Source organism: Pelmatolapia mariae, linkage group LG5 (assembly GCF_036321145.2).
Source record: "Pelmatolapia mariae isolate MD_Pm_ZW linkage group LG5, Pm_UMD_F_2, whole genome shotgun sequence".
In the NCBI taxonomy this organism is placed as follows: Eukaryota; Metazoa; Chordata; class Actinopteri; order Cichliformes; family Cichlidae; genus Pelmatolapia; species Pelmatolapia mariae.
The window spans coordinates 20,168,028-20,188,155 of record NC_086231.1 but is presented as its reverse complement, the minus strand read 5'-3'; the positions used below and the strand labels follow the sequence as shown (position 1 = coordinate 20,188,155).

Genomic DNA, 20,128 nt, shown 5'->3' with positions numbered 1-20,128 from the left:
GATGGTAGTAAACTTGCAAGGGAAGCACGTTTATGCAAGGAAGTAGATTAATCTCCTGTGTTTCATTAATATACACCTCATGCTCTCCGAGGACTCGAATATTGTGGATGCTTTGTAATGTTCTGTGGCCTGAACAGTGGTTGTGTTACAAGAGCACAGCTCCAATGATACAGGCAAGATCATTTTATTCCAGTAAGTCCATGGAGGAGAAACGCAAATGATTCCATCTTCAAACTGAAAAAATCAACCAAAAGGCCAGCTACAGTCCAGCGTCTTACCAGCTTGTTCGAGGATAATAACTAATATATCTTCACTTGATATTCATTCAAATCAACGATGAAAATTTCTTCTGAACTTTTCATGAGCTGTTAAAACTCCTTTACAGATTGGTCTATTTATTTGTGGAACAATGAGCAGCCTCTCGGACCAAAGAAAAGAGCCAGATCTTGCAGGGATGGGAATGCGAATCTTTGTTTCCCCTGCACAAACGGCCTTTTACATTATCCTGGTGATAATGGGAATTCTGGGCAATACCACTGTGATTCTGGTCATTGGTAAGAGCATAATCTTGGAGCATAACTGGGGACGTAACTCGGACATCATCATCGTTAACATGGCAATGTCTAACTTGCTGGTGTCACTACTAAGGAACACACTCCTCATCACCTCAGAGATTGGACTGCAGGTATGTCACTGTCCATAATTCACTCTTCACTCATTTCATAGTCTTTTTTTTTTTCAATACTCTATGTTGGTTGTGTTTCACCCAATGAGTTTGTGTTTTACACAGAAAACATGCATGAAAGATCAAATTAACCAAATTAAATCTAGATTTAACTTGTGAGCTCCTTGTGCTTACACCTTTAAGCCCCTCTTATGTTTTTACAGATATATACAGCCAAAGGGTTTTGTCAGTTGCTAATGGGAATGTCGGTGTGGCTGCGGTCAGTCAATGCGTGGTCAACACTTTTCCTCAGTGCGTTCCACCTCCAGACGTTGAAGCGTGTGGCTCCTGGTGCTGCGAATGGGCCCCGGGGTGTTCCTAAGACCCTCCTGATGTGCCTGGGCCTCATCTGGATTGGTAACCTTATTTACTCCATTCCAGCTCATATATTTTCCTCTAATGGGAACAAGAACACTACAGAGGTGAGAGCAACACAGGGCACTGCCAAGGACCTTCCAAGTAGTTTATTTCTTTTTATTTGTCATCATGAATAGTAATTTTTCAAATTATTTTACCTTTTTTTATTTTTTTAATCAATGTTTTCCCCTTTATTCTATCACATAAAGTGACACATATAACAATGACTGTCTGAAACATTACATTACACATTTAGTAAAAAATACTTAGCTTGTATTCAAAACTAATGCAGTTGTTTTGTATGTACTGATGATACTCGTATGGTTATCAAAACTTTGACACTGTAATTATCATTTAATTACAAAAAAAAGAATGAATAAATACATTTTAACAGGCATATAGATCTTTACATAGACACAGATCTGCCATTTTAGTAGGTACATCTGTTTAACTTGTCATCTGTTAACAAATATCTAATCAGCAACTTCAATCATTTGGGCATTGACATGAGGTCCAGATGACCTCTGAAGTTTAAACTAAGCATCAGCATGGGGATGATTGTTGTGTGGGCTCTTCTGAATATTTCAGAAACTGCTTATCTGCTGGGCTTTTTCTTCAAAACCAAGTCTAGAATTAACAGAGGAAAATACCCAGTGAGCGGCAGTTCTCTCTGTAAAAATGACTTTTTGATGTCAGAGGTCAACAGCTTTATCAACAACTCAAATAAACACTTGTTAAACCTGAGATATGCAGAAGAGAATCTCCAACAATCTTGGGCAACACGTCAAACCTTGAAGCCAATGAGCTACAGCAGCAGAACACCGACAACACTGTCAGCAAGAACTGGAAACTGAGGGTACAGTTAACACTGGCTCATCATAATTGGACAATACATGATTGGAAAAATGTTGACTGGTCTGATGAATTTTGACTTCTGCTGCAGAATTCAGATGACAGGGTCAGAATTTAGTGTAAATAACATGTAAAAATGGATCCACCCTGCTTTGTATCCATGGGTCAGGCTGGTGATGGTGTAACTGAGTGAGGGATAATTTCTTGGCACATCCTTGGCATTGTAGTATCAACTGAGCATCTTTTAAATGCCACATGTGCAGCTGACAAATCTGCAGCAACTGTGTGATGTTACCATCTCAATATGGGCCAAAGTCTCTGAGTGACTTCTAATAAGGTGTACCTAGTAAAGTGTAGGTATGTGTTGTTCTTCCAACCCCTCTGATTTCATCAGGGCCAAAATAATAATTACATATTTTAAAAAAGACACTAACTCCCCCACCTCATTTTAAACAAGAACCAAAATTAGGTCATCTAAAACATTATCAGCAAACATAATCATCATTAAACTCAGACTTTGAGTGCCAAAATCTATCAATGATCTAGGAAAATAATAATCTCTCTGACTTGCTGGCTGAGCACATGACCCACCCTCTGCTCTCCCTGCTCTTTCCTCAGACATTGATGCTGGTGAGCAGCACAACACGCCCTCTGCTGGGTTGTGTGTGGAACTTTCCGTCCACCAGCGGCCTGGCCTACGCCACCACATCTTTGGTGATACATGAAATGATTCCTATAATCTTGATGGCCGTTACAAACCTAACCTCGCTTTACACCCTCTACACCCATGGTCGGAATCCACGGAAAGACGCACCGGTATTAAAGCGGGTGCCAGCCGAGAAACGAGCAGCCAAGGTGAGGAAGAAGGGGGCACTGGAGGTAGATGAAGGAGTCAGCGAGCTGTGTAAATGAATGTAAAATGGAATAAGTTGCTTTAAAAAAATGTAAATGCATTGCCTCAAAGAAAATGACATCAGCTTGAGAAGGGACAGCTGCACATTCACACTGTCATCCTTCACACATCAAACGCATCCTCCCAACATGCTGGTCTGTTTCAGGTGCAAATTCTCTCATATCTCCCTGTGACATATGAGTGCCACTGCAGCCCTGCATTGCTGCCTCCTGTTTCAATCGCTCCAGCAACCACTTGCAGTCTCTTCTGAGTCATCACTCCTCGTTTCAGTTTGCTGTATTTGCATAGAGTGATGAGCTCAGCTGTAAATCAGTCATTTCAGATATGAGCTATGTGACTGGATGTGTTTAAGAGTAAATCAGTACAGCAAATTTAGCAACGTCTTGAACTCTGAAAGTGCTTTCTTTTTAATTGTGTGCTTTTTTTTCCAGGTGATTCTCACCCTCATAATACTCTTCATCCTCTCATGGGGGACCAGCGTTATCTCTGTCAACTACTTCAACTACAACCGTGGCTCCTCGGCCGATTATCTGCTGGTCATTGCTCGTTTTGCCAACATCATCTTCATTGCCTTGTCACCTGTCGTTCTGGCGGTCGGCCACCGGCAGCTTCGTTCTTGTATCAGGTCCACACTCGTGCACTGATGGTACTCTGCAAAAGCTCTGGAATTGCACCTAATATATCATCACTAATCATGATCTATTGTTATTTTTATTTTTATTTTTTTTGTATTCATTATAGACAAAAGGGTTCAAAGGAAAGAAAAAAAGTACCATGGCAGTGGCTGAAGCATTTTGTTTTTGGTTCAGTATAACATCATTAATTACCATTATGGCTTCTGGTGATGTTTTTTGTCTCCCTAATTTTAAATGAGTGGGAAAACACAAGGCTAAACTTCAGAAACGTATGCTTGTAGCCAAGCAGAGGATTCCAAAGAACAGTTTTGGTGTATTTTTGATTGAGGATGTTTCTATGTTGTGATATGTTGCGCTTCAGTTCATGAAAATTTGGTCAATGTCAAGGTGACACCAAATGTGAAATTAAAAATTAATATTGCCCACAGTGTTTTATGGATCATCTTCAACTGCAAAACAATATCCTAGACCTTGAGGGACATGAGTATCTAGGTTGGCAGTCAACCTCGACCTTCATTGTTAGCACCTGAGATAAAAGCTGACCTTAAAAAATGATTAAAAAACCATATTGAGTAATAGTTTAAATAGAAAGGTCTTGAAGAGAGCTGTACAACATTCTTTTTATTTATTTAACGTCACAATGACGCCATAAAGTTTTGCAAAACCCCACACCGCATTAATATATCTGAAAATCACAAATGTAACCATTTATAGGAGCCAAAGATTTCATCCGACTCTGCTCCAAACATATGAGTAAAGACAATAAAATAAAGACACCATTTTAGTATGTAATGCTTTAAGGTCATGAGTCAAAGGTCACACCTCAATGTGTTGTAATAAAAACATAATAAAACATGAGAGTTTTAGAATAGTCCTTGCTCTTCTCTGAGTGCTCTTGTTCAGAATTTATTTTTATTTAATCTTCTCTTGCACTTTTATGACCTTCATCTCTCTTTGAACAACAAAAACTGGTTTATTTCTCGTCTTTCCTGTAGCCTTTGGGGATTTAGTCTGCTTTTCGGCACCTTTACTGTGACATTTAAGAATTGTAGCTCACCCTAGCATCATACTCGTGATTTTTCTCCTCAGTTTTCCATGTCCCAGGGCCACCACCAAGGGGCTGAATCCCACAAACAGTGAAGAAGAAAAATGGGAAACAGTCAGCAGCCCTTCAGCATGGTGCCCCCTGTTGTGGTTGTAGTATGTTACTGCAGCAACCTGTAGCACCCAGCAGACAACAAACAGCAACACCAGAGACATGATTACTTGAGCTGCCTTACGTTCACTAGACAGATGTTTGTCGAGTTCAGTGTGGGTCCCTCCTGAGGCAACAGCTCGGATGTGCTTGGCCAAAGCGTGCAGTGTGGCAACATTGGTGCAAACCATCAGCACCAGCGGCAACACCTCGTTCACTGCCAGCGAAGTAGAGGCGAAGACCGTGCCTTGTTCTTCTGATGGAAACTCCCAGACGCAGCCTAGCAGAGGCCTGGTGGTGGAACTGATCACCATCAGCTCCACTGTGGCATTGCCTTTAACATGGGTGCTGTATACCAGTGCAGGAACAGAGAAAGCCAGGTTCGCCCCCCACACCACCCCCAGGACAACCCAGAGCCGCCGCCTCTCCCTCTGGACAGTAAGAGGTCCAAAGGCCACATTTTGGCGTCTCAGTGTGGTGCACTGAAAAGCACTCAGCGTCAGGGTCACCCAACATCCCACGGCTCGCCACCACACCCACAGCAGCATGAAGACTCTGCACCATCCGGAGGACAGAGACAGATCCAAGCCCAGGTCTGACACAAAAATAGGCACTGTGCGGAAAAGTGAGCTCAGCAGGTTTGCTAGGCACAGGTGCACCAGAATAAGGTCCGAAGGAGGGAGTCTCCGAGGTGGAGTCTTAGTGACTGACTGAAACACCTGAGAGCAAAAACGAGACAGACTGAGAACAACTCAAACCAAAACATTCAGCCCACTTCACACTCCAAATACTGTGTGCTTTCTCACCACATAGATGACCAGGATGTTTCCCAAAATGCCAGAAAACACCAAGAGCCCAAACAAAATCGCTTCTACAGTGAGGACCTTTGACATGGCATCATCCTCTGCATGGCAACGTACTTCTCCTTCTCTTCATAACAAAAGGCTGGGTTGTGAGCTCGAAGAGCTCTACTCACAGTTCTCATTGTGTTTTATACATGTGCACACTGACAAAAAAACACATTCATCACACATGAACAAATGTTGCTGATCAGTCTCAAGGTCAATTTAATCTGACCCTTAGAAGTTGCAAGAGCAGGAAGGTACGCATTTTCCAGCTATCCGTGCGTCACAGAGCAGTTCAACATGCTGCCCATCAACACACGAACACCTGCAAGTCACTGTTCATACTAACCACAGCACATAACTCTGTAATGGATTAGCAATCTGACCTGGGTGTTATTTGTTTGTTTTTATTGTCTCATGATAAGCTTAGCTAAAGGGCAATAAAGTAACAGGTGACCAAATGCACCAGAAAGAAAACGTTCAAGTGATTCAGCACTTAAAATCTTTTAGTCAGCCATTCACACTCACTCCCTTGGTGTTAATTATTTACCGGTTAATCTCTTGAGAAAAGTCAATTACTCTTAGCTAAGCACAGCTTAATAAATGTACACTGAGAACCGAACATCATCATTATGAATCAGCAGTGGAATTTTTTTCCACTTTGTTTTCTGTTTTTTATCATCAGGAGAGTTTCATAAGAAAACCCATGAAACTCCAAAAATACTAATGTATTTGTTTTGTTTTGTATTTACACTGCATATTGCTGTAGACTGCACAAAGTTCTTTTTTGGGGGGAGGGGGGGGGGCTTGTATTATGTGGAGGTCAGATGTTCAGTAACCAAAAGGTTGTTCATCAAACTCCCAGAACCAGTCTCAACAACAGCAAACATTAAGACTCTCACAGAAGAATGACTGCATCAGAGTATAGCTGTGCATTAACAGAGTCCAAACTCACAAGCGGATATAACAACATGTTATGAGCGCATGCAAAGTGCATTAATGTGATTTTGAACCAGATTTAATCAGCAGCAGTGACTTTGCTTTGAAGAACCTGTTAATACTCATGTTTCGAACATCATCAGTACAACATGTGTCATGAGTGTCATGTCATGAGTCTCGGTGTAAACTCGTCAGTTTACAGACATGCAAAGTGCTTAAATATTAAATATCCCAGCTTTATGTCAGCTAATGCTGAGCAAAGTGTATGCCTTCCTGCTCTTTCATATGACAAAAACTGCGACCAGCAACAGTAAATTATATACTACAAAGTATATAATTACAGTACAAATACTGAACGATAAGATTGCTGGACTGTGGCTTTATAACCCGAGTACACCGCGGACCAAACAAATTTTAGCTGTAGGTTATTTAAATACAAACGAAGATGCAATCAAAAGCACTCTTATGTTAGCTTAAGTTGGCAAGCTGTGCAAAACGTAAATAGAAACAGAATGTAATGATTTGCACATCTCATTAACCTACACTTTATCTATAATAGAACACAGAAAACATATAAATATGTAAACTTTGACATTTTACTAGTGTGTGACAATTTTCAGCTTACTTGAATTTGATGCCCTAATTGGGACGGGCAAAACATGTGTTACTAAAAAGAAACAGCTGGAGGATCAGTCTGCATCTAACTACTCTTGAGCCGCTCCCTTATCACAAAGTGTTTTACACTGGATGTCCTTCCTGACTCAAGCCAAAAGGGAATTATATCTCTGACTGGAACCAGGTCAGCAACCTTTTGCTTGCCTAACAACTGCGTAAAGCACTATGGAGCCACACTGCAACTAATTAGGTTACTTAGCAACAGGTCATTAATGTCATTCGGCATAAAAAGAGTCTTTGAGAGGCAGAGTTTTGTAGTAAAGATGGGCAGAGGTTTAAGCCAAATGTTTGTGGAAGAATTTAGAAATAATGTTCCTTAATGTAAAACTGTGAAGACTTTGAATATCTCGTCATGTCCAGAGTGTAATATCATCGACGGATTCAGAAAATCTGGAGAAATCCCTGTGTGCAAGGAACAAGGCTGAAAATCAATATTGGATGCCCACGATCTTCAGGCCCTCAGGAAGCACTGCATTACAAACTGTGATGATTCTGTCATGAATCACTGCATGCACAAATCTGGGTTAAAACTCTATCATTGTATCATCTGGCCTAAAAAAAAAATGGAGTGAGAGCTTTGGGCTTGTTATCAAGAGTCAGTTCAAAATCCTGCAGTGATAGTCTGGATGTGCATTAGTGCCAGTGGAAATGGCATTAATGCACATCAGGAAAAGCACCATCAGTGCTGAAAGGTACATACAGGTTTGGAGCAACATATGCTCCCATCCAGACAGCATCTTTTTCAAGGAAGGCCTCAAATATTTCAGCAAGACAATGCTAAACTGTATCATCCCTCTATTACAACAGCATGGCTTCATAGTAAAAGTGTCAGAGTGCTGATGGGCCTGCCTGCAGTCCAGACCTTTCACCAGCTGAAAACATCTGGCTCATTGTGAACCAAAAATATATATATATAAAAATGAGAAAGAAGAGCCAGACCTGCTGAGCAGCTAGACTTCTGCATCAGACAAGAATGGGACAACATCCCTCTCCCAAAACTTGAACAGCTGGTCCCCTCAGTTCCCAGATGTTTCCAGGCTGTTGTTAACAGAAGAGCGGATGTAAACAGTGATAAACGTGGCTTTGTTCTGCTTTTTTTTATATGTGTTACTACCATCAAATAAAAAGATGAGCTAATATTTTTTTCTTAGACAATCTGACCATTTTCCAGGCTGAAGCCATGAAAAGAGCATCGATGCTGTAACGTTGTAACTGGGCACATTTGCTTCCAGCGACCTGACCATAAATCATAAAGGATACACTCAGCGCAGGTGGGCAGACTTCAATCCCTCCATCAGTGCTGTTTTCGGGAGTCCGCACAGGTGACTTGACAGCTACCTGAAGCGCTGTGTGGGCTGATGACTCACAAACCGAGCACTGATGACAAGAAATATTTTGTGCACGCACCCACGCTGCCCAGCACTCCGCGGGGCGCGCTCCTGCACGTGCACTCTAACACAGCAGGCATCAAAGCCATTTACGTCAAGCCAGACAGGAAGAAGAAATCCAATCTGATGGCACGAGCCTGCTCCTCCGGTCCACCCGAACTGTCCGGGAGCGACGAGCTGCACTGAGGCCACTTTTATCCCCGTTTCTGCTGCATTAACTTCATCCTGCAAGGTCACCCTCGGATCTCTCACCAACTGCACGGGGCGCATGACTCAATGTTATTTCTGTCGCCCATGGATCCCGTTTCACGCGGATTTTCTTCGCGTGCACTGAATTGGATCGCATCTTATGGCAGACATTTCAGCCATCGCCCATCTGATCCACTGTGAAAGGAAATAACTCGACGAGAGCTCGGTGAGATGACAAACCCACAGCGACCATCCCTGCTCGCCTTATCGGCACTGCTGCTCTGCACGCTACCCCAGACAGCTGGCTCTCATCAGCTCAACAGCTCATCATTATCATCATCATCATTATCGACGTCCTCATCAGAGGTGAGAGACAGAAATAATGTGACCCAAAATTGGCTGAAACAGACTAACGTGACTCCCAGCGATCAGAGCAGGCCACCATCAAAGCATGAAGATGTAACAAGCCACGTGAAGAGCTCCTCGTTCAACACAAGTCGAGGCAATAGTAATAATGATAATAATAATAATACTGTGATATCTGACAGCCCTGGTAGGGCACCGAGATGGAGCCCAGAGGACGTGCCATCACCGGTGTGCGCCTACAGAGTGATCGAGGGAGGCATTGGGGGGCAGCTGTGCTTTCGGCACACTCTGTTTGGGTACAAGTGCTCTAAGGGAGAGTGCAGGAGTGCGGTGTCTTTCGGGAGGCTGGTGGCAAATATTCTCACCAACGGCAGCGTACTGTTACAGTGGACCCACGAGTCCGAATCCACAAAGACTAAAGAGGCCAGCAGTCCTGGGACGAATGCGACAGAGGAGGAAACTCCGCGATCAGACTCTGTTTTCAGGGGACGACGCCACAGACGCGGGGGCTACGAGGTAAGCTGCTGGTGGAATGGCAGCTACACTCAATTTGAGTGCGCCGGTGTCCATCTTGGGTCGGGCTGCAGGGACTTTCTGCTCACCGAGCTGCACGAGAACATCCCGTACCGCATCTGTCTGCGCAACCTGGGCCGCTCCGAGCCAGCCGAGAGGCCGGAGCAGCGGGACTGCGTGGAGTTCACGCTGCCGCCGTCCGGGATGCAAGACATTGTGATCGCCATGACAACGGTGGGCGGAGCTATCTGCGTGATGTTGGTCATCATCTGCCTGCTGGTGGCGTACATCACGGAAAACATCATGAGCCCCGCGGCACAGCACACATACTCCTACCGCGCTCACTCACATCACTGATGCACTAAAATGACCCACATGAACGCGCACCGCGGTCATGTGTTATCTCTGTGGAGACTTGTTTCTGCCCCTGGGGGGAAAATGAACGGGTTTTTTTTTTTTTTGTAATCCATGTATCAATATTTCAAGTTATTTTCTCAATTTTGAGTCAGTTTTGCGAAAATAACCCAAAATTTTGGCTTTTCAGTGGCAAAAAGAGTTTTCTCAGCTGCTGAAACAAGTTTCCATAAATCTCGCAGTCATAGTTAATATCTATAGTAGTCCTATTTTCCGTTTTTCCAGTATGACACACTCATCCTGTTATGATCTAACTGAAGCACAATCTACTGTGGCTCTGCTAATAACACGCCTTCTGAACCTTGCGAGGATGCACTGAACCAAAATTAGCCTACTGGTTATCTGCAGTTTGTAAATACGGCAGTTTACTGTGTCACGTTTCCGTTCAAGGCTGTCTGGGGATTGAATCGGGCAGCATGTCTACAGCAATACCAATAATGAAATGGCTCTGAGTACATGAGAAACAAGAGTTTTGCTAAATGTGCAGCCTGTAAAAGTGTCCTTAATGGGACACCGAAAAATGAAACTTTACCAGTTAACACATTTCTCCACTCGAGTCAGTCACAACAGCACTGTTTTTGCTTTGTTTGTCATTTTCTGAAGGGCAATACAATCTGGTGTACAATCTCCAAATACTGTGCCAAACATCTTCAGTTAAACCACCTTTCTGTCCTGCTGCCAGTGAATAAAGTACTATGAGGTCATTTTTAATAATGAGAAGCTGTCCTTTTTCTTCTTCTTTTTCTGTGTGTGTGTGTGTGTGTGTGTGTGTGTGTGTGTGTGTGTGTGTGTGTGTGTGTGCGTGCGTCCACATACAAAATAAGAACCAAAAAAAGTAAAAATAAAATTAACCCACAAAACATTGCAATGCATGAAAACTACAGAAAAACACAAGATGGTGACTTAAACATTACAAAAAGATCAGCTATTAAGTTTCATTCTTTCATGTTTAGAGAGACAGGCAGACAGATTTCTTTTTCAGCTATTCTATTTTAGATTTGCTGCTGTGTTTGGGATTATTGTGGCTTGTTCAGATACAATTTTACAAACCTAAGTCATGACCATTTTTTTCTCGGTAATGCTCCCAAGCAGCCCATACTTGTTCAGTCTTTGTTTTAACTGGACATATCTGAGTTTGAAATGATTTTGCTGGGAAGTCCACTCCTGAACACTGGCGGCAGTTTCCAATGTTTTCCACTTGTGAATGATTTATCTTGCTGTAGAATGATGGCCTTAAAACAGTTTGGAAATAGCCTTGCAATGTCGTAGACAGCAGCACCACCTTGTGCCTTGCCAAAACACAGCACTGTACGAACATATTAAATACAAAGTAAAAGTTGTAAGACGTGAAATATGGAATTAATGGTCCCTGTGTTTGTATGCACTGCTGCTAAAAGCCCGTTGACTGTGTCTGCTTACTGAAGATTTTAATGGTACGAGAGATTTTAGCCACTTCTACTGTAGCGAAAAGGGAAGGCCGAGCTCTTCCGGCATGTTTTCCTTACTGACGTTACGTGGCCTCACTGCGCTGAGAGCTGCGAAGCTCCGCCCTCAACATGACATCACTTAAAGCCGTATCCAGGGCAAGGTGCCGCTCCGCCATTTTAACTTCCTGCTTCTAAAGAAGACGAGCTTGTCGCGCTGTATCTACACTCGAAAAGCGTTTTCGTTGATCCCAGCAACGGGTTTTTTATTGTTTATTTCTCTCATAGAGATAAAAGTAACAGCCTCAGTTAGGTTTTGAGTTCATATCGGTTAGTTTCAGCCGGAGAGTCGCGATGCCGAGCCACCCGCTGCGTGTAGCGGTTGTGTGCTCGAGCAACCAGAACCGCAGTATGGAAGCGCACAATATCCTCAGGTAAAGATGAGACGACTGGAAGAAGAGAGAAGGAAGGCGGCCACAAAGTGATCGAAATCTGCGCGGCTTTCTGAGCCGTGTCGATGCCGTGACAGCCCGTCAGGCCTCGACGCTTTTTAACAATGGACTTCGAGCTCAGAGCGCCACACCGAGGCTGCAGCTCGACTTAAACGCAGCTTTCTGACCGTGTTTCACAGGTTTAGGGTCGCCTAGAATGGCCTTAACTAAGATTCTGCTGTCAAACTGATTTTTAGAGAAGTCACACCAAGGCCCAAGTTGTTGGGTTGTATTCTCCCCCCACATTTTAACAAGAGCGCCCCCTGTAGGGAATCCTCCGAGAGGGAGCGTCTGGAGGTTTCACAGCGACGGCAGGCTCCGATCAGCTGCCTCATCCACCACATTTTATGGAGTTTTGTGTTGTGTCGATCAGATCTTACACAGAAGATGTCACTACAAAAAAGAGCCTTTCAGCCCTCTTTAGATATATTCTTACTAACTGCACTGGATTAGAAAAACAGGCTGGGGAAAAAAAATCTACAGACCAGGTTGACAAACTGTCACCCATTTTATTTTTTTTAATATTTAATTTCCTTTTTTTAAATCTATTTTTTAAAATTAAAATGGTCAGCTGATGGATTGCAGATGGGGTGGAAATTGGTATTTTGAGGTGTCTTAGGTTTCATAAAGTCTAAATATGTGAGCAGGCATTTTACAGGGCTGGGTTTACAGGTTACGTGACTGCTGTGGAAAGACTTATTTCCTTGTGCATTCGTAATGTTTTCTCAAAGTTGTTGCATAATTCACTCTCTTGTCCTTTCCTCTCTGCAGCAAACGTGGATTTGATGTGCGTTCATTTGGGACAGGGTCTCATGTGAAGCTACCCGGTCCTGCTCCGGATAAGCCAAATGTGTATGACTTCAAAACGACATATGAACAGATGTACAACGACTTGGTCCGCAAGGACAAGGAACTGTATCCCCTTCCCACACACAACATCACACACATTCTTACACTCACATATACTAGGAGCCAGATAAGTAAACGTGGCCTGTGTATCTGTCTTGATTAGATAGTTTTGGACACTGGGCAGTGCAAGGAGATGAAACCACATGCAGGGATTTAAAAAGAAAAAAACATGATGGTAAAAAGGTTTGTTTTTAAATCTTTAACATGCAGGGTGTGGAGAAACACCTTGCAATACAGCAGCGGTGCAACAGTAAGTTTGCTTTGGTAAGAGCTAGGATTTTTTTTATTTGAAATTGGTGTAATTTGGCTCACTGAAGTTTCCAGTTTTTGCTTGTTTCTGTTTATTTTTTACAATGTTTAGTTCAAGTAGTTTCAATCTTTTAGTTATTGTAATATTTGTTTTAGGCAACATTTAAATAAGTTTAGAGTTGGTGTGAAAATGCAAACCCAGCACTTTGAGGAGGGTTGACTCACATCCAGAGTCTCAATAAATGTGCAGCGAAGCCTCATCAGGCAGGTTTTTACCAAACTGACAAAGACAAAACTCAGTCTGCCTGTGTATACATTTTTTTTCTTTTTTAAGTTTACTTTAGCTTTTAAGTTAATAAAACTGGTTCAGTTTTATTTTAAATTCTGTTAACTAAAAAGTTTGGGGGTGTTTCGTTTTTTTGGGTTTTTTTACCTCACAAACACCAGTTTTTTGTGAATTTGATGAGGCTGCTTAGCATTACTGTGTAATGATTAATGCAATTATTGCATTTTAACAATACTTTCAGAGTATTTGTACTGTTGAAGTCACATGAACGAGATGTTTTCTGACTCGCCTTTTGTAGTTAGTCGTAGAGAATAAGTATTGTCTCAGTTATCAAAATTGTAAAACCTGATAAGGACAGAATATGAACTATTAGCAAAGAAGCTGAGTTTGCCCAAGTGGATGACACCCACTAACCCCAGAGGGGGGAAAAATGCATAAGGACCATGAATCTAAGAGGTTTTTTAAGCTGTAGGCTTGAGTGCCCCAAGGTAAGTTAAAGATTATCAGTTTCTCCTCATTAGCATGTGGTATGTTTATGCTGATGCAAGGCACTCAGACACATTAGATAATTAGTGGTGTTCAACAAAGAGTACAAGTGTGTTAGTCTTCAGTGGCTGCACTTTAACTGTGCATGCACAGGACTTCCTTTTATTTATTTATTTTTACTTTAATGATAAAGTTCACATATTTTCTATCAGTAACCAGTAATCATGGTCCTTCTATTTAAGCCTTCCTTTGTTTTAGTTCAACTTTTTTCTTTCTTTCTTTTTGTTTGTTTTTTTTTAATGTGCCTTTAATTCATCTGGTTATAGAGGCCTGCATGTTCAAAGGTCAGACAAGTTTATACTGAGGTGTCATTTACTGTTGTGCTGCTGCTGATGGTCCTGTGTTGTAGGTGTTTTTTCCCAGCCTGCATTAAGGTAAAGTAACAAATCTGTTATCCTAAATAAGAAAATTACCCTGTGACACAGCCGTGCTGTATGATTAACTTAAGACACTGTGCTTGTATTTTTTTCTTTAATTTCTGCTGTTTTGCATGGATTTCTCACTGATGTAGTGCACAACAACTACTTTTATTTATTTATTTATTTATTTAGACAATCTCTTCCCATTTGTAGTGAGTGGGTTGTGTAGTTTAAAATCAAATTTTTTGAAAGAATAAAAAAAAAAACAATGGTGACATTGTCTGCATCAGCCTGGCAGTACCAGTGTGGCTTGTTAATATTAAAACTCTGGATTTAATGCTGTTTAAAAAAGAAAAGAAAGAAAAGTCAACAATGTACCTGAAAATCCATCCTTTCAGCTTGTTTTCTAACTGACCCCTCATTGGTGAATAGTCTGCACCACTAGAGGGCGATGTAGTTCATGCTAACTAGACGTCACTGAAGCGTGCATCCTGCCCCCTTGTGTAGTTTGATTGAGATGCACTTCATATAAATGCTGCTTGGACCAGTGAGTTCAGTCTAATTGGGTGCACACTGAAATCCTCTCTCTGATTGCTCTGATCAGTTTTGTTTTGTTTTGGGGGGGGGGGGGGTTTCCCCTTCTTGCCTCGTGCTGTGTATTCCTTGACCCTCCTCGCTCTTCAGATACACACAAAACGGCATCCTGCACATGCTGGACCGCAACAAGCGGATTAAATCAAAGCCAGAGCGCTTCCAGAACTGCAAGGACAAGTTTGACCTGGTCATCACCTGTGAAGAGAGAGTCTATGACCAAGTGGTGGAGGGTGAGGTTTTGTAACATTACTCGGAGTCATTCACAAACCCACCGCTTTGCTGCTTCTCCAATTGTTACCTGCCTTTACCTGGTCTTTAATGTGTTTCCTAGATCTGAATTCCAGAGAGCAGGAGACGCTGCAGCCCGTGCATGTAATCAATGTAGACATTCAGGATAACCACGAGGAAGCCACACTGGGCGCCTTCCTCATCTGTGAGCTGTGCCAATGTGTGAGTGACAGCATCTGAGAACTCCTTGAGGAGGCGTTTTCTTACAATTTTTTTTTTTTAAACAAATTACTAATAAATATACACGTAAATAATGTGCAACACTATTTCAGTTGGCATCTAAAGAAAGGTTAATCGATCTTTGAGTGGTGGAAATGAGGCGTGTGTGTGCACAGGTGGTGTTTTCATAGCTTTTCCTTGTGCGCCCCTGCAGATCCAGCACACCGACGATATGGAGAATGAAATTGACGAGCTCCTACAAGAGTTTGAGGACAAAAGCAACAGGCCTTTCCTTCACACTGTCTGCTTCTACTAAGACTCTGCAACAATTTGCAATAAACACAGACCGAGATCACAAGCAATCACACAGAAGTATATGGACACACATGCATCATACTCCTCAGTCATCCATGACTCAGTGCATACAGGTTGTGTGCCTACACAACCACAGACACACATATGAATAGCTTTGGGTCAGGACCTAACAAATGGCTGCTGTTGGACATATTGTTGATAATGGGTTTTTCCTCTAAGCAGAGGATGGACTCGCTGCTCTTGCTCTGCCTTTCATTCCTCCAGATCAAGGTCAGGCCAAGGTTACTCCCTCCAAAAATCACAGGTCCAGTCAGATCACTCAACTATGTCTCCTCAGGGAGAGCCACAACACCCACAGGCCAGATTCAACAGCTCCTCCAGTTACTTTCATTTTGGTTTGGCACAGAATGTTTTTTTTTCTTAGATCTATAATTAATTCAAGCATATATGCCAGATTTATTTAATATTTGGGAGGGTGTACATGTGTTTACATGCTGGAGGAGAATTAATTGACGTGTATGCTTGTTTCTGTGCGACCATGTGTTTGTAGATTTAGTTAGGATTAAGTTTTAAGTGGGTGGGCTAATTAATAATGAATAACCAAACCTAGACCTCTGAGGCTTTCATCGGGTGTGTTTCAGATATGTGTTGATTGATATTTAAACTCTATGCTGTATTTCTGGCCACAGTATTTTGTTTTGAGTTTTTTTCTTGAACTGAAGCATTGTACTTATTTTCAAACTGCGAGCTCGGCTCAGAGTGCCTGATATTTCTTTTTTCCTGTATGTACATATGAATCTACTAAAGAACGAAGCCTCTCTAAGAAATAGTTCATGACCCTGTTTTTGACTTTATCAGTATTTAGTTCCTGCTGAGTTATTTAATTACAAAATGGGTATTAGAAGACTAACAGCGCGTTAGGACTGTTTTATGAGTGACGAGGACAAATTACTAGAATTGGATTTAAAATATGGGCTGATCTTTATTTAGATTTGAATTATTGATTCAGTTTGACTAAAACTAAAGCAATATATTAAAATATCAGAACAGAACATGGAGAGGCTCAGGTGGTAGAGTGGGTTGTATACTATTTGGAAGGGTGGGCATGTCTTCACCACATGCTGAAGGTGTAGGTCTTTCAGCATGGCAGCTGTGCAGCTTCTACAGTGAGGATACTCCCAGTGGTGGATCTGTAGAAATACTGGTATATTTATAATTAGAAATCTGCAAAAGCTAATAAAGTTCAAACATGAATGGTATGGAGTACAAACATTGCATCCAAAATATAGTGAAGTAGAGAGCAGCATAACATATAAAGTATAATGAAGGTGTACCTGAGTAAAGTACTGAAGTTAACACACTCGGGTACATCCAACTACTATTCTTTTATCCAGTGGTAATATGAGATAATACAGAAGCTGGGATATTTGGGAAAATTCATGTTAAAGAAGCCAAAACACCACCTTTAAAAAAGTAGGTAAATAAAATAAAATAATACACACGTTCCCAAAATTAAGAGTACTGCAACCCACTGAAACCAGAAAATCTCACAGGATCCACCTAATCTTAAATTTGCGCTCTAGTCAAACAGAGAGCCTCATAAATTTACTTGAAAATTGCATTTAGAAAATCGGTCAATGTAATGATTAAGCACCTGTTTTAATTCACTTTTCATATAAATAAATACATATATATATAAATGTAACTGTACATACATGTGAGTAATTTCAAACTGGATTTCTGTTATTAATGCGACCCACCTGCACTACCTTTGCGGCCCTCCAGGGGGCCCCGGCCCACACTGGAGGCCTAACCCTAATCCCTAGCCCTAAGGGTAGGGTTACGAGTCCACTGAAATGCACTATCACAGAATTAAATGGCTCAGGTAGGTAAGAGCTCAGTTAGGGAAAAAAAAGGAGGATAAAGGAGTTCAGTAGATATAAAAAATAAAGCAACAAAATACAGCAAATACAAGGACATGGACACATGGATGAATAAATCGTGGATGAAGATTTAAAAAAATAATTAAACTGTGAGGATAACAGTCAGATTGGGGGCCAAACACATTTTAGATACGCCCCTGCTCATCAGTGAAAATATAAAAGAGGGATTATGAACGGATGATGACAGTCGCATTTCAACTATTCTGTGAGTTTTGGAAGAAAATATAAATATTACAAAAATGTTAGGATTGCCCACAGTGTTGAAAGACAATAAGGTCCAGCTGATATTCAGCTGCATGCTGACCGTAACCATGATGACCGGTTACTCTAAACTAGTATCAGCTGGAGGAAAGCAAAGCGACCCGTGGGCTTCACTCACCCACAGCCTGAGCAGAGGAGAGGACTGATCTACAGGCACGAGACCACCTCGGAGCGCACGTGAGTCTGGACGTGAGTCGTTTCTTTATTTTTCCTCTGTCATATGAAGGTCCGTGAAAGCAACATCTAGCTAATACCTGAGTTTGGTGTGAGTGATAAACGGATAGCTCGCGTGTGTGTTTGGGTTTGTTTACTCGGTCCTTGTTTGGTTTCAGTGCTGTGTGATTTCTGCGGACATGAACGCGCTTCTTGGCCACTTTCACAACTTCTTCCTGCCGCTGCTGCGGGGGCACGAGCATGTCTGCCAGTGCTTCTGCGGGAGGTAACATCCACACAGCCCACTGAGCCTCAGCTCTTCTTCTATTACTGTTGGCTCTCTGTGGCTGTGGTCCTGCTGCCACGGCGAACTCGTTTTTACCCCTCTGTAACTTTCACCCTGTCAGGTAATGCGAGCTTCAAAAGCAGTGAGGGCGCCAATTTCTATTTGCATCTATGTGCAAAACCGTGTAAGAATGTAGTTAATGTATTTTATAAACAGGCTTCTTTCTTTTTAATTATCAGCTCACGTATATTTATTTATTTATTCTTCTAAATCGCTAACAAAGCTTGTTTCAAAGATAACAGAGCAGGCTAACTGAGATATTTGAAAAGTCAAATGACATCCTTTTGACTCCATCCAGACTAATTATTCACATAATCCTTTAGGTTGTATTTGTGTGAACCATTTATGATGCTATAGTAGTGTTCACAAAAGGTCATTCCATCTCAAATCATCCAATTTTTAGAGATTTTCTACTCAACCATCTCTAAAGTATGGAAGTTTGTTTATGCCACTTTAAAAGGAAAAAAAGAAGAAGAAGAAGAAAAAGAATTGCTGTCCATAAGTGAAAATTATGGACTAGTATCTATTATCTATATACTACATTTGCCTCAGTGACTTGAAATTTAGAGTTAAATATTTTAAAATGTTTCCTTACTCAGGAGACGTTTAACTCAAAATTTTAAGGCAGTTTTTTAAGCGTTTATTTTCAGTGGCACGTATAAGCTTGCATAGATTTTGCCTGAAAATATTAAGGTTTGATATTTGAACATATATATAATGATAGTTATCTTCGGCAATCTGAATTTTTTTTATTAGTGTGTGTACAAATATTGGACTTTACAGGACAATTATACATATATATATTAACCAGACAGTATTCAGGCATTCTTTGATGCATTTGTCCCAAATTCCAGATCCTGATTTATTTTGTTCATGAGAATGGCCGGTGAACATTGCAAGCATTTATCTTTAATCGTTTTTGAGATATTTGTGTTCAAACATTGTCTCGAATTTCAAAGTGCTAAATAAATAAATCTTGAAAAGTATGTGACATTGTTGCTTCTTTTCTTTGTTATCACAGTGAACAAGCCTATAATGTTGTTCCATATCACAGAGCCATGTCCATAGACCGCTCCTACGGGAGCTACATCATGACCCAGCAGGAGATGGATCTGATAGCTGGGATAAAGTTGGGTATCTGCATCAGCTGGGTCTTGATGTGGCTGGATCCTGTTTGGCACAGGGCGCTTAACTGCTGGAGGACAAACCAGCTCACCAGTGAGTAATCGCAAACCTTCGTCTGTGACGATTCAACTCAACACAACCAGAGACCTAAGTCTCTCAGTTTGAAAAAAGCTGTTAAATTTTTACTGTGTGTGTTAACTCCTAATTATTATCTTTTTATCTCCAGGTAATTGTTTCCATTCATGGATGCCAAAATTCAGAAATATAAGGAACGTGTTCAGGCGTCCACATCCTGAACCCTCGGAGGAATCCAGCGGGAACATGGTGCAGATAGAGCCACAAGTTAATGGAAGCACTTGACATAAAACTGTAGTTCTGATTGAAATATAACAGACTGTGATAACAGTTGTAATAATGATATTTTAGCGGCGACTGGAACCACCAGCATGTAAAACAAAACAAAAAAAACAAAAAACACTTCCTCAGGGAAATCTTGTAGAAGCAGATCTGCCATTTCTCAGCTTCAGTTTTCTCTGTTTGCAAAGTCTGTTTCTGTGATATGGAAACATTTAAGGGGTTAAGAAGCCTTAGTTATACACACATGTACTGTACACTGGTTGCCATACACTGCCTCTGCAACTGTCAGTGTTTTTCTGTGCTTGTTACTTAGGTTTA

General features: G+C 41.5%; 5 protein-coding genes across 6 annotated transcripts; 4 read left to right on the top strand and 1 right to left on the bottom strand.

The window, feature by feature from the left end:
* The first annotated feature begins 409 nt into the window (after nt 1-409).
* On the top strand, nt 410-3,726 carry LOC134627744 (olfactory receptor class A-like protein 4). Its single transcript, XM_063474103.1, has 4 exons — nt 410-685; nt 889-1,146; nt 2,552-2,788; nt 3,278-3,726. The coding sequence occupies exons 1-4, from the start codon at nt 410-412 to the stop codon at nt 3,488-3,490; spliced, it is 984 nt and encodes a 327-aa protein (XP_063330173.1). The 3' UTR covers nt 3,491-3,726.
* A 415-nt stretch (nt 3,727-4,141) lies between these two features.
* Nucleotides 4,142-8,384, bottom strand: LOC134627742 (olfactory receptor class A-like protein 4). 2 transcript variants are annotated; one of them, XM_063474101.1, is made up of 4 exons: nt 8,297-8,384; nt 8,075-8,173; nt 5,483-5,682; nt 4,142-5,395 (listed from the first exon to the last, which is right to left on the bottom strand). In XM_063474101.1, the coding sequence occupies exons 3-4, from the start codon at nt 5,567-5,569 to the stop codon at nt 4,535-4,537; spliced, it is 948 nt and encodes a 315-aa protein (XP_063330171.1). In that variant the 5' UTR covers nt 5,570-5,682; nt 8,075-8,173; nt 8,297-8,384; the 3' UTR covers nt 4,142-4,534. The 2 variants fall into 2 exon arrangements, with proteins under 2 accessions (XP_063330171.1, XP_063330172.1); XM_063474102.1 differs by lacking the exons at nt 8,075-8,173; nt 8,297-8,384 and adding an exon at nt 7,086-8,067.
* Nucleotides 8,385-8,551: 167 nt separating this feature from the next.
* Nucleotides 8,552-10,703, top strand: fndc10 (fibronectin type III domain containing 10). The gene has a single exon (XM_063474100.1). It carries the CDS (start codon nt 8,944-8,946, stop codon nt 9,946-9,948), a length of 1,005 nt encoding a protein of 334 aa, XP_063330170.1. The 5' UTR covers nt 8,552-8,943; the 3' UTR covers nt 9,949-10,703.
* An 891-nt stretch (nt 10,704-11,594) lies between these two features.
* On the top strand, nt 11,595-16,454 carry ssu72 (SSU72 homolog, RNA polymerase II CTD phosphatase). The gene is made up of 5 exons (XM_063474099.1): nt 11,595-11,863; nt 12,692-12,835; nt 14,954-15,093; nt 15,195-15,313; nt 15,525-16,454. Exons 1-5 carry the CDS (start codon nt 11,784-11,786, stop codon nt 15,624-15,626), a joined length of 585 nt encoding a protein of 194 aa, XP_063330169.1. The 5' UTR covers nt 11,595-11,783; the 3' UTR covers nt 15,627-16,454.
* Nucleotides 16,455-18,182: 1,728 nt separating this feature from the next.
* LOC134628202 (transmembrane protein 240-like) lies at nt 18,183-19,813 on the top strand. The gene is made up of 3 exons (XM_063474971.1): nt 18,183-18,268; nt 19,350-19,546; nt 19,680-19,813. Exons 1-3 carry the CDS (start codon nt 18,183-18,185, stop codon nt 19,811-19,813), a joined length of 417 nt encoding a protein of 138 aa, XP_063331041.1.
* Nucleotides 19,814-20,128: the final 315 nt, after the last annotated feature.

Coding starts and splice junctions, on each gene's coding strand:
- fndc10 (XM_063474100.1), top strand. CDS start 8,944: ATGACAAACCCACAGCGACCATCCCTGCTCGCCTTATCGGCACTGCTG.
- LOC134627742 (XM_063474101.1), bottom strand. CDS start 5,569: ATGTCAAAGGTCCTCACTGTAGAAGCGATTTTGTTTGGGCTCTTGGTG. Junction 5,396..5,482: donor ACATCCTGGTCATCTATGTG/GTGAGAAAGCAC, acceptor TTTTGCTCTCAG/GTGTTTCAGTCAGTCACTAA.
- LOC134628202 (XM_063474971.1), top strand. CDS start 18,183: ATGAACGCGCTTCTTGGCCACTTTCACAACTTCTTCCTGCCGCTGCTG. Junction 18,269..19,349: donor TGCCAGTGCTTCTGCGGGAG/GTAACATCCACA, acceptor TTGTTATCACAG/TGAACAAGCCTATAATGTTG. Junction 19,547..19,679: donor GAGGACAAACCAGCTCACCA/GTGAGTAATCGC, acceptor TTTTATCTCCAG/GTAATTGTTTCCATTCATGG.
- ssu72 (XM_063474099.1), top strand. CDS start 11,784: ATGCCGAGCCACCCGCTGCGTGTAGCGGTTGTGTGCTCGAGCAACCAG. Junction 15,094..15,194: donor CTATGACCAAGTGGTGGAGG/GTGAGGTTTTGT, acceptor TGTGTTTCCTAG/ATCTGAATTCCAGAGAGCAG. Junction 15,314..15,524: donor TCTGTGAGCTGTGCCAATGT/GTGAGTGACAGC, acceptor GCGCCCCTGCAG/ATCCAGCACACCGACGATAT.
- LOC134627744 (XM_063474103.1), top strand. CDS start 410: ATGAGCAGCCTCTCGGACCAAAGAAAAGAGCCAGATCTTGCAGGGATG. Junction 686..888: donor CCTCAGAGATTGGACTGCAG/GTATGTCACTGT, acceptor ATGTTTTTACAG/ATATATACAGCCAAAGGGTT. Junction 1,147..2,551: donor GGAACAAGAACACTACAGAG/GTGAGAGCAACA, acceptor CTCTTTCCTCAG/ACATTGATGCTGGTGAGCAG.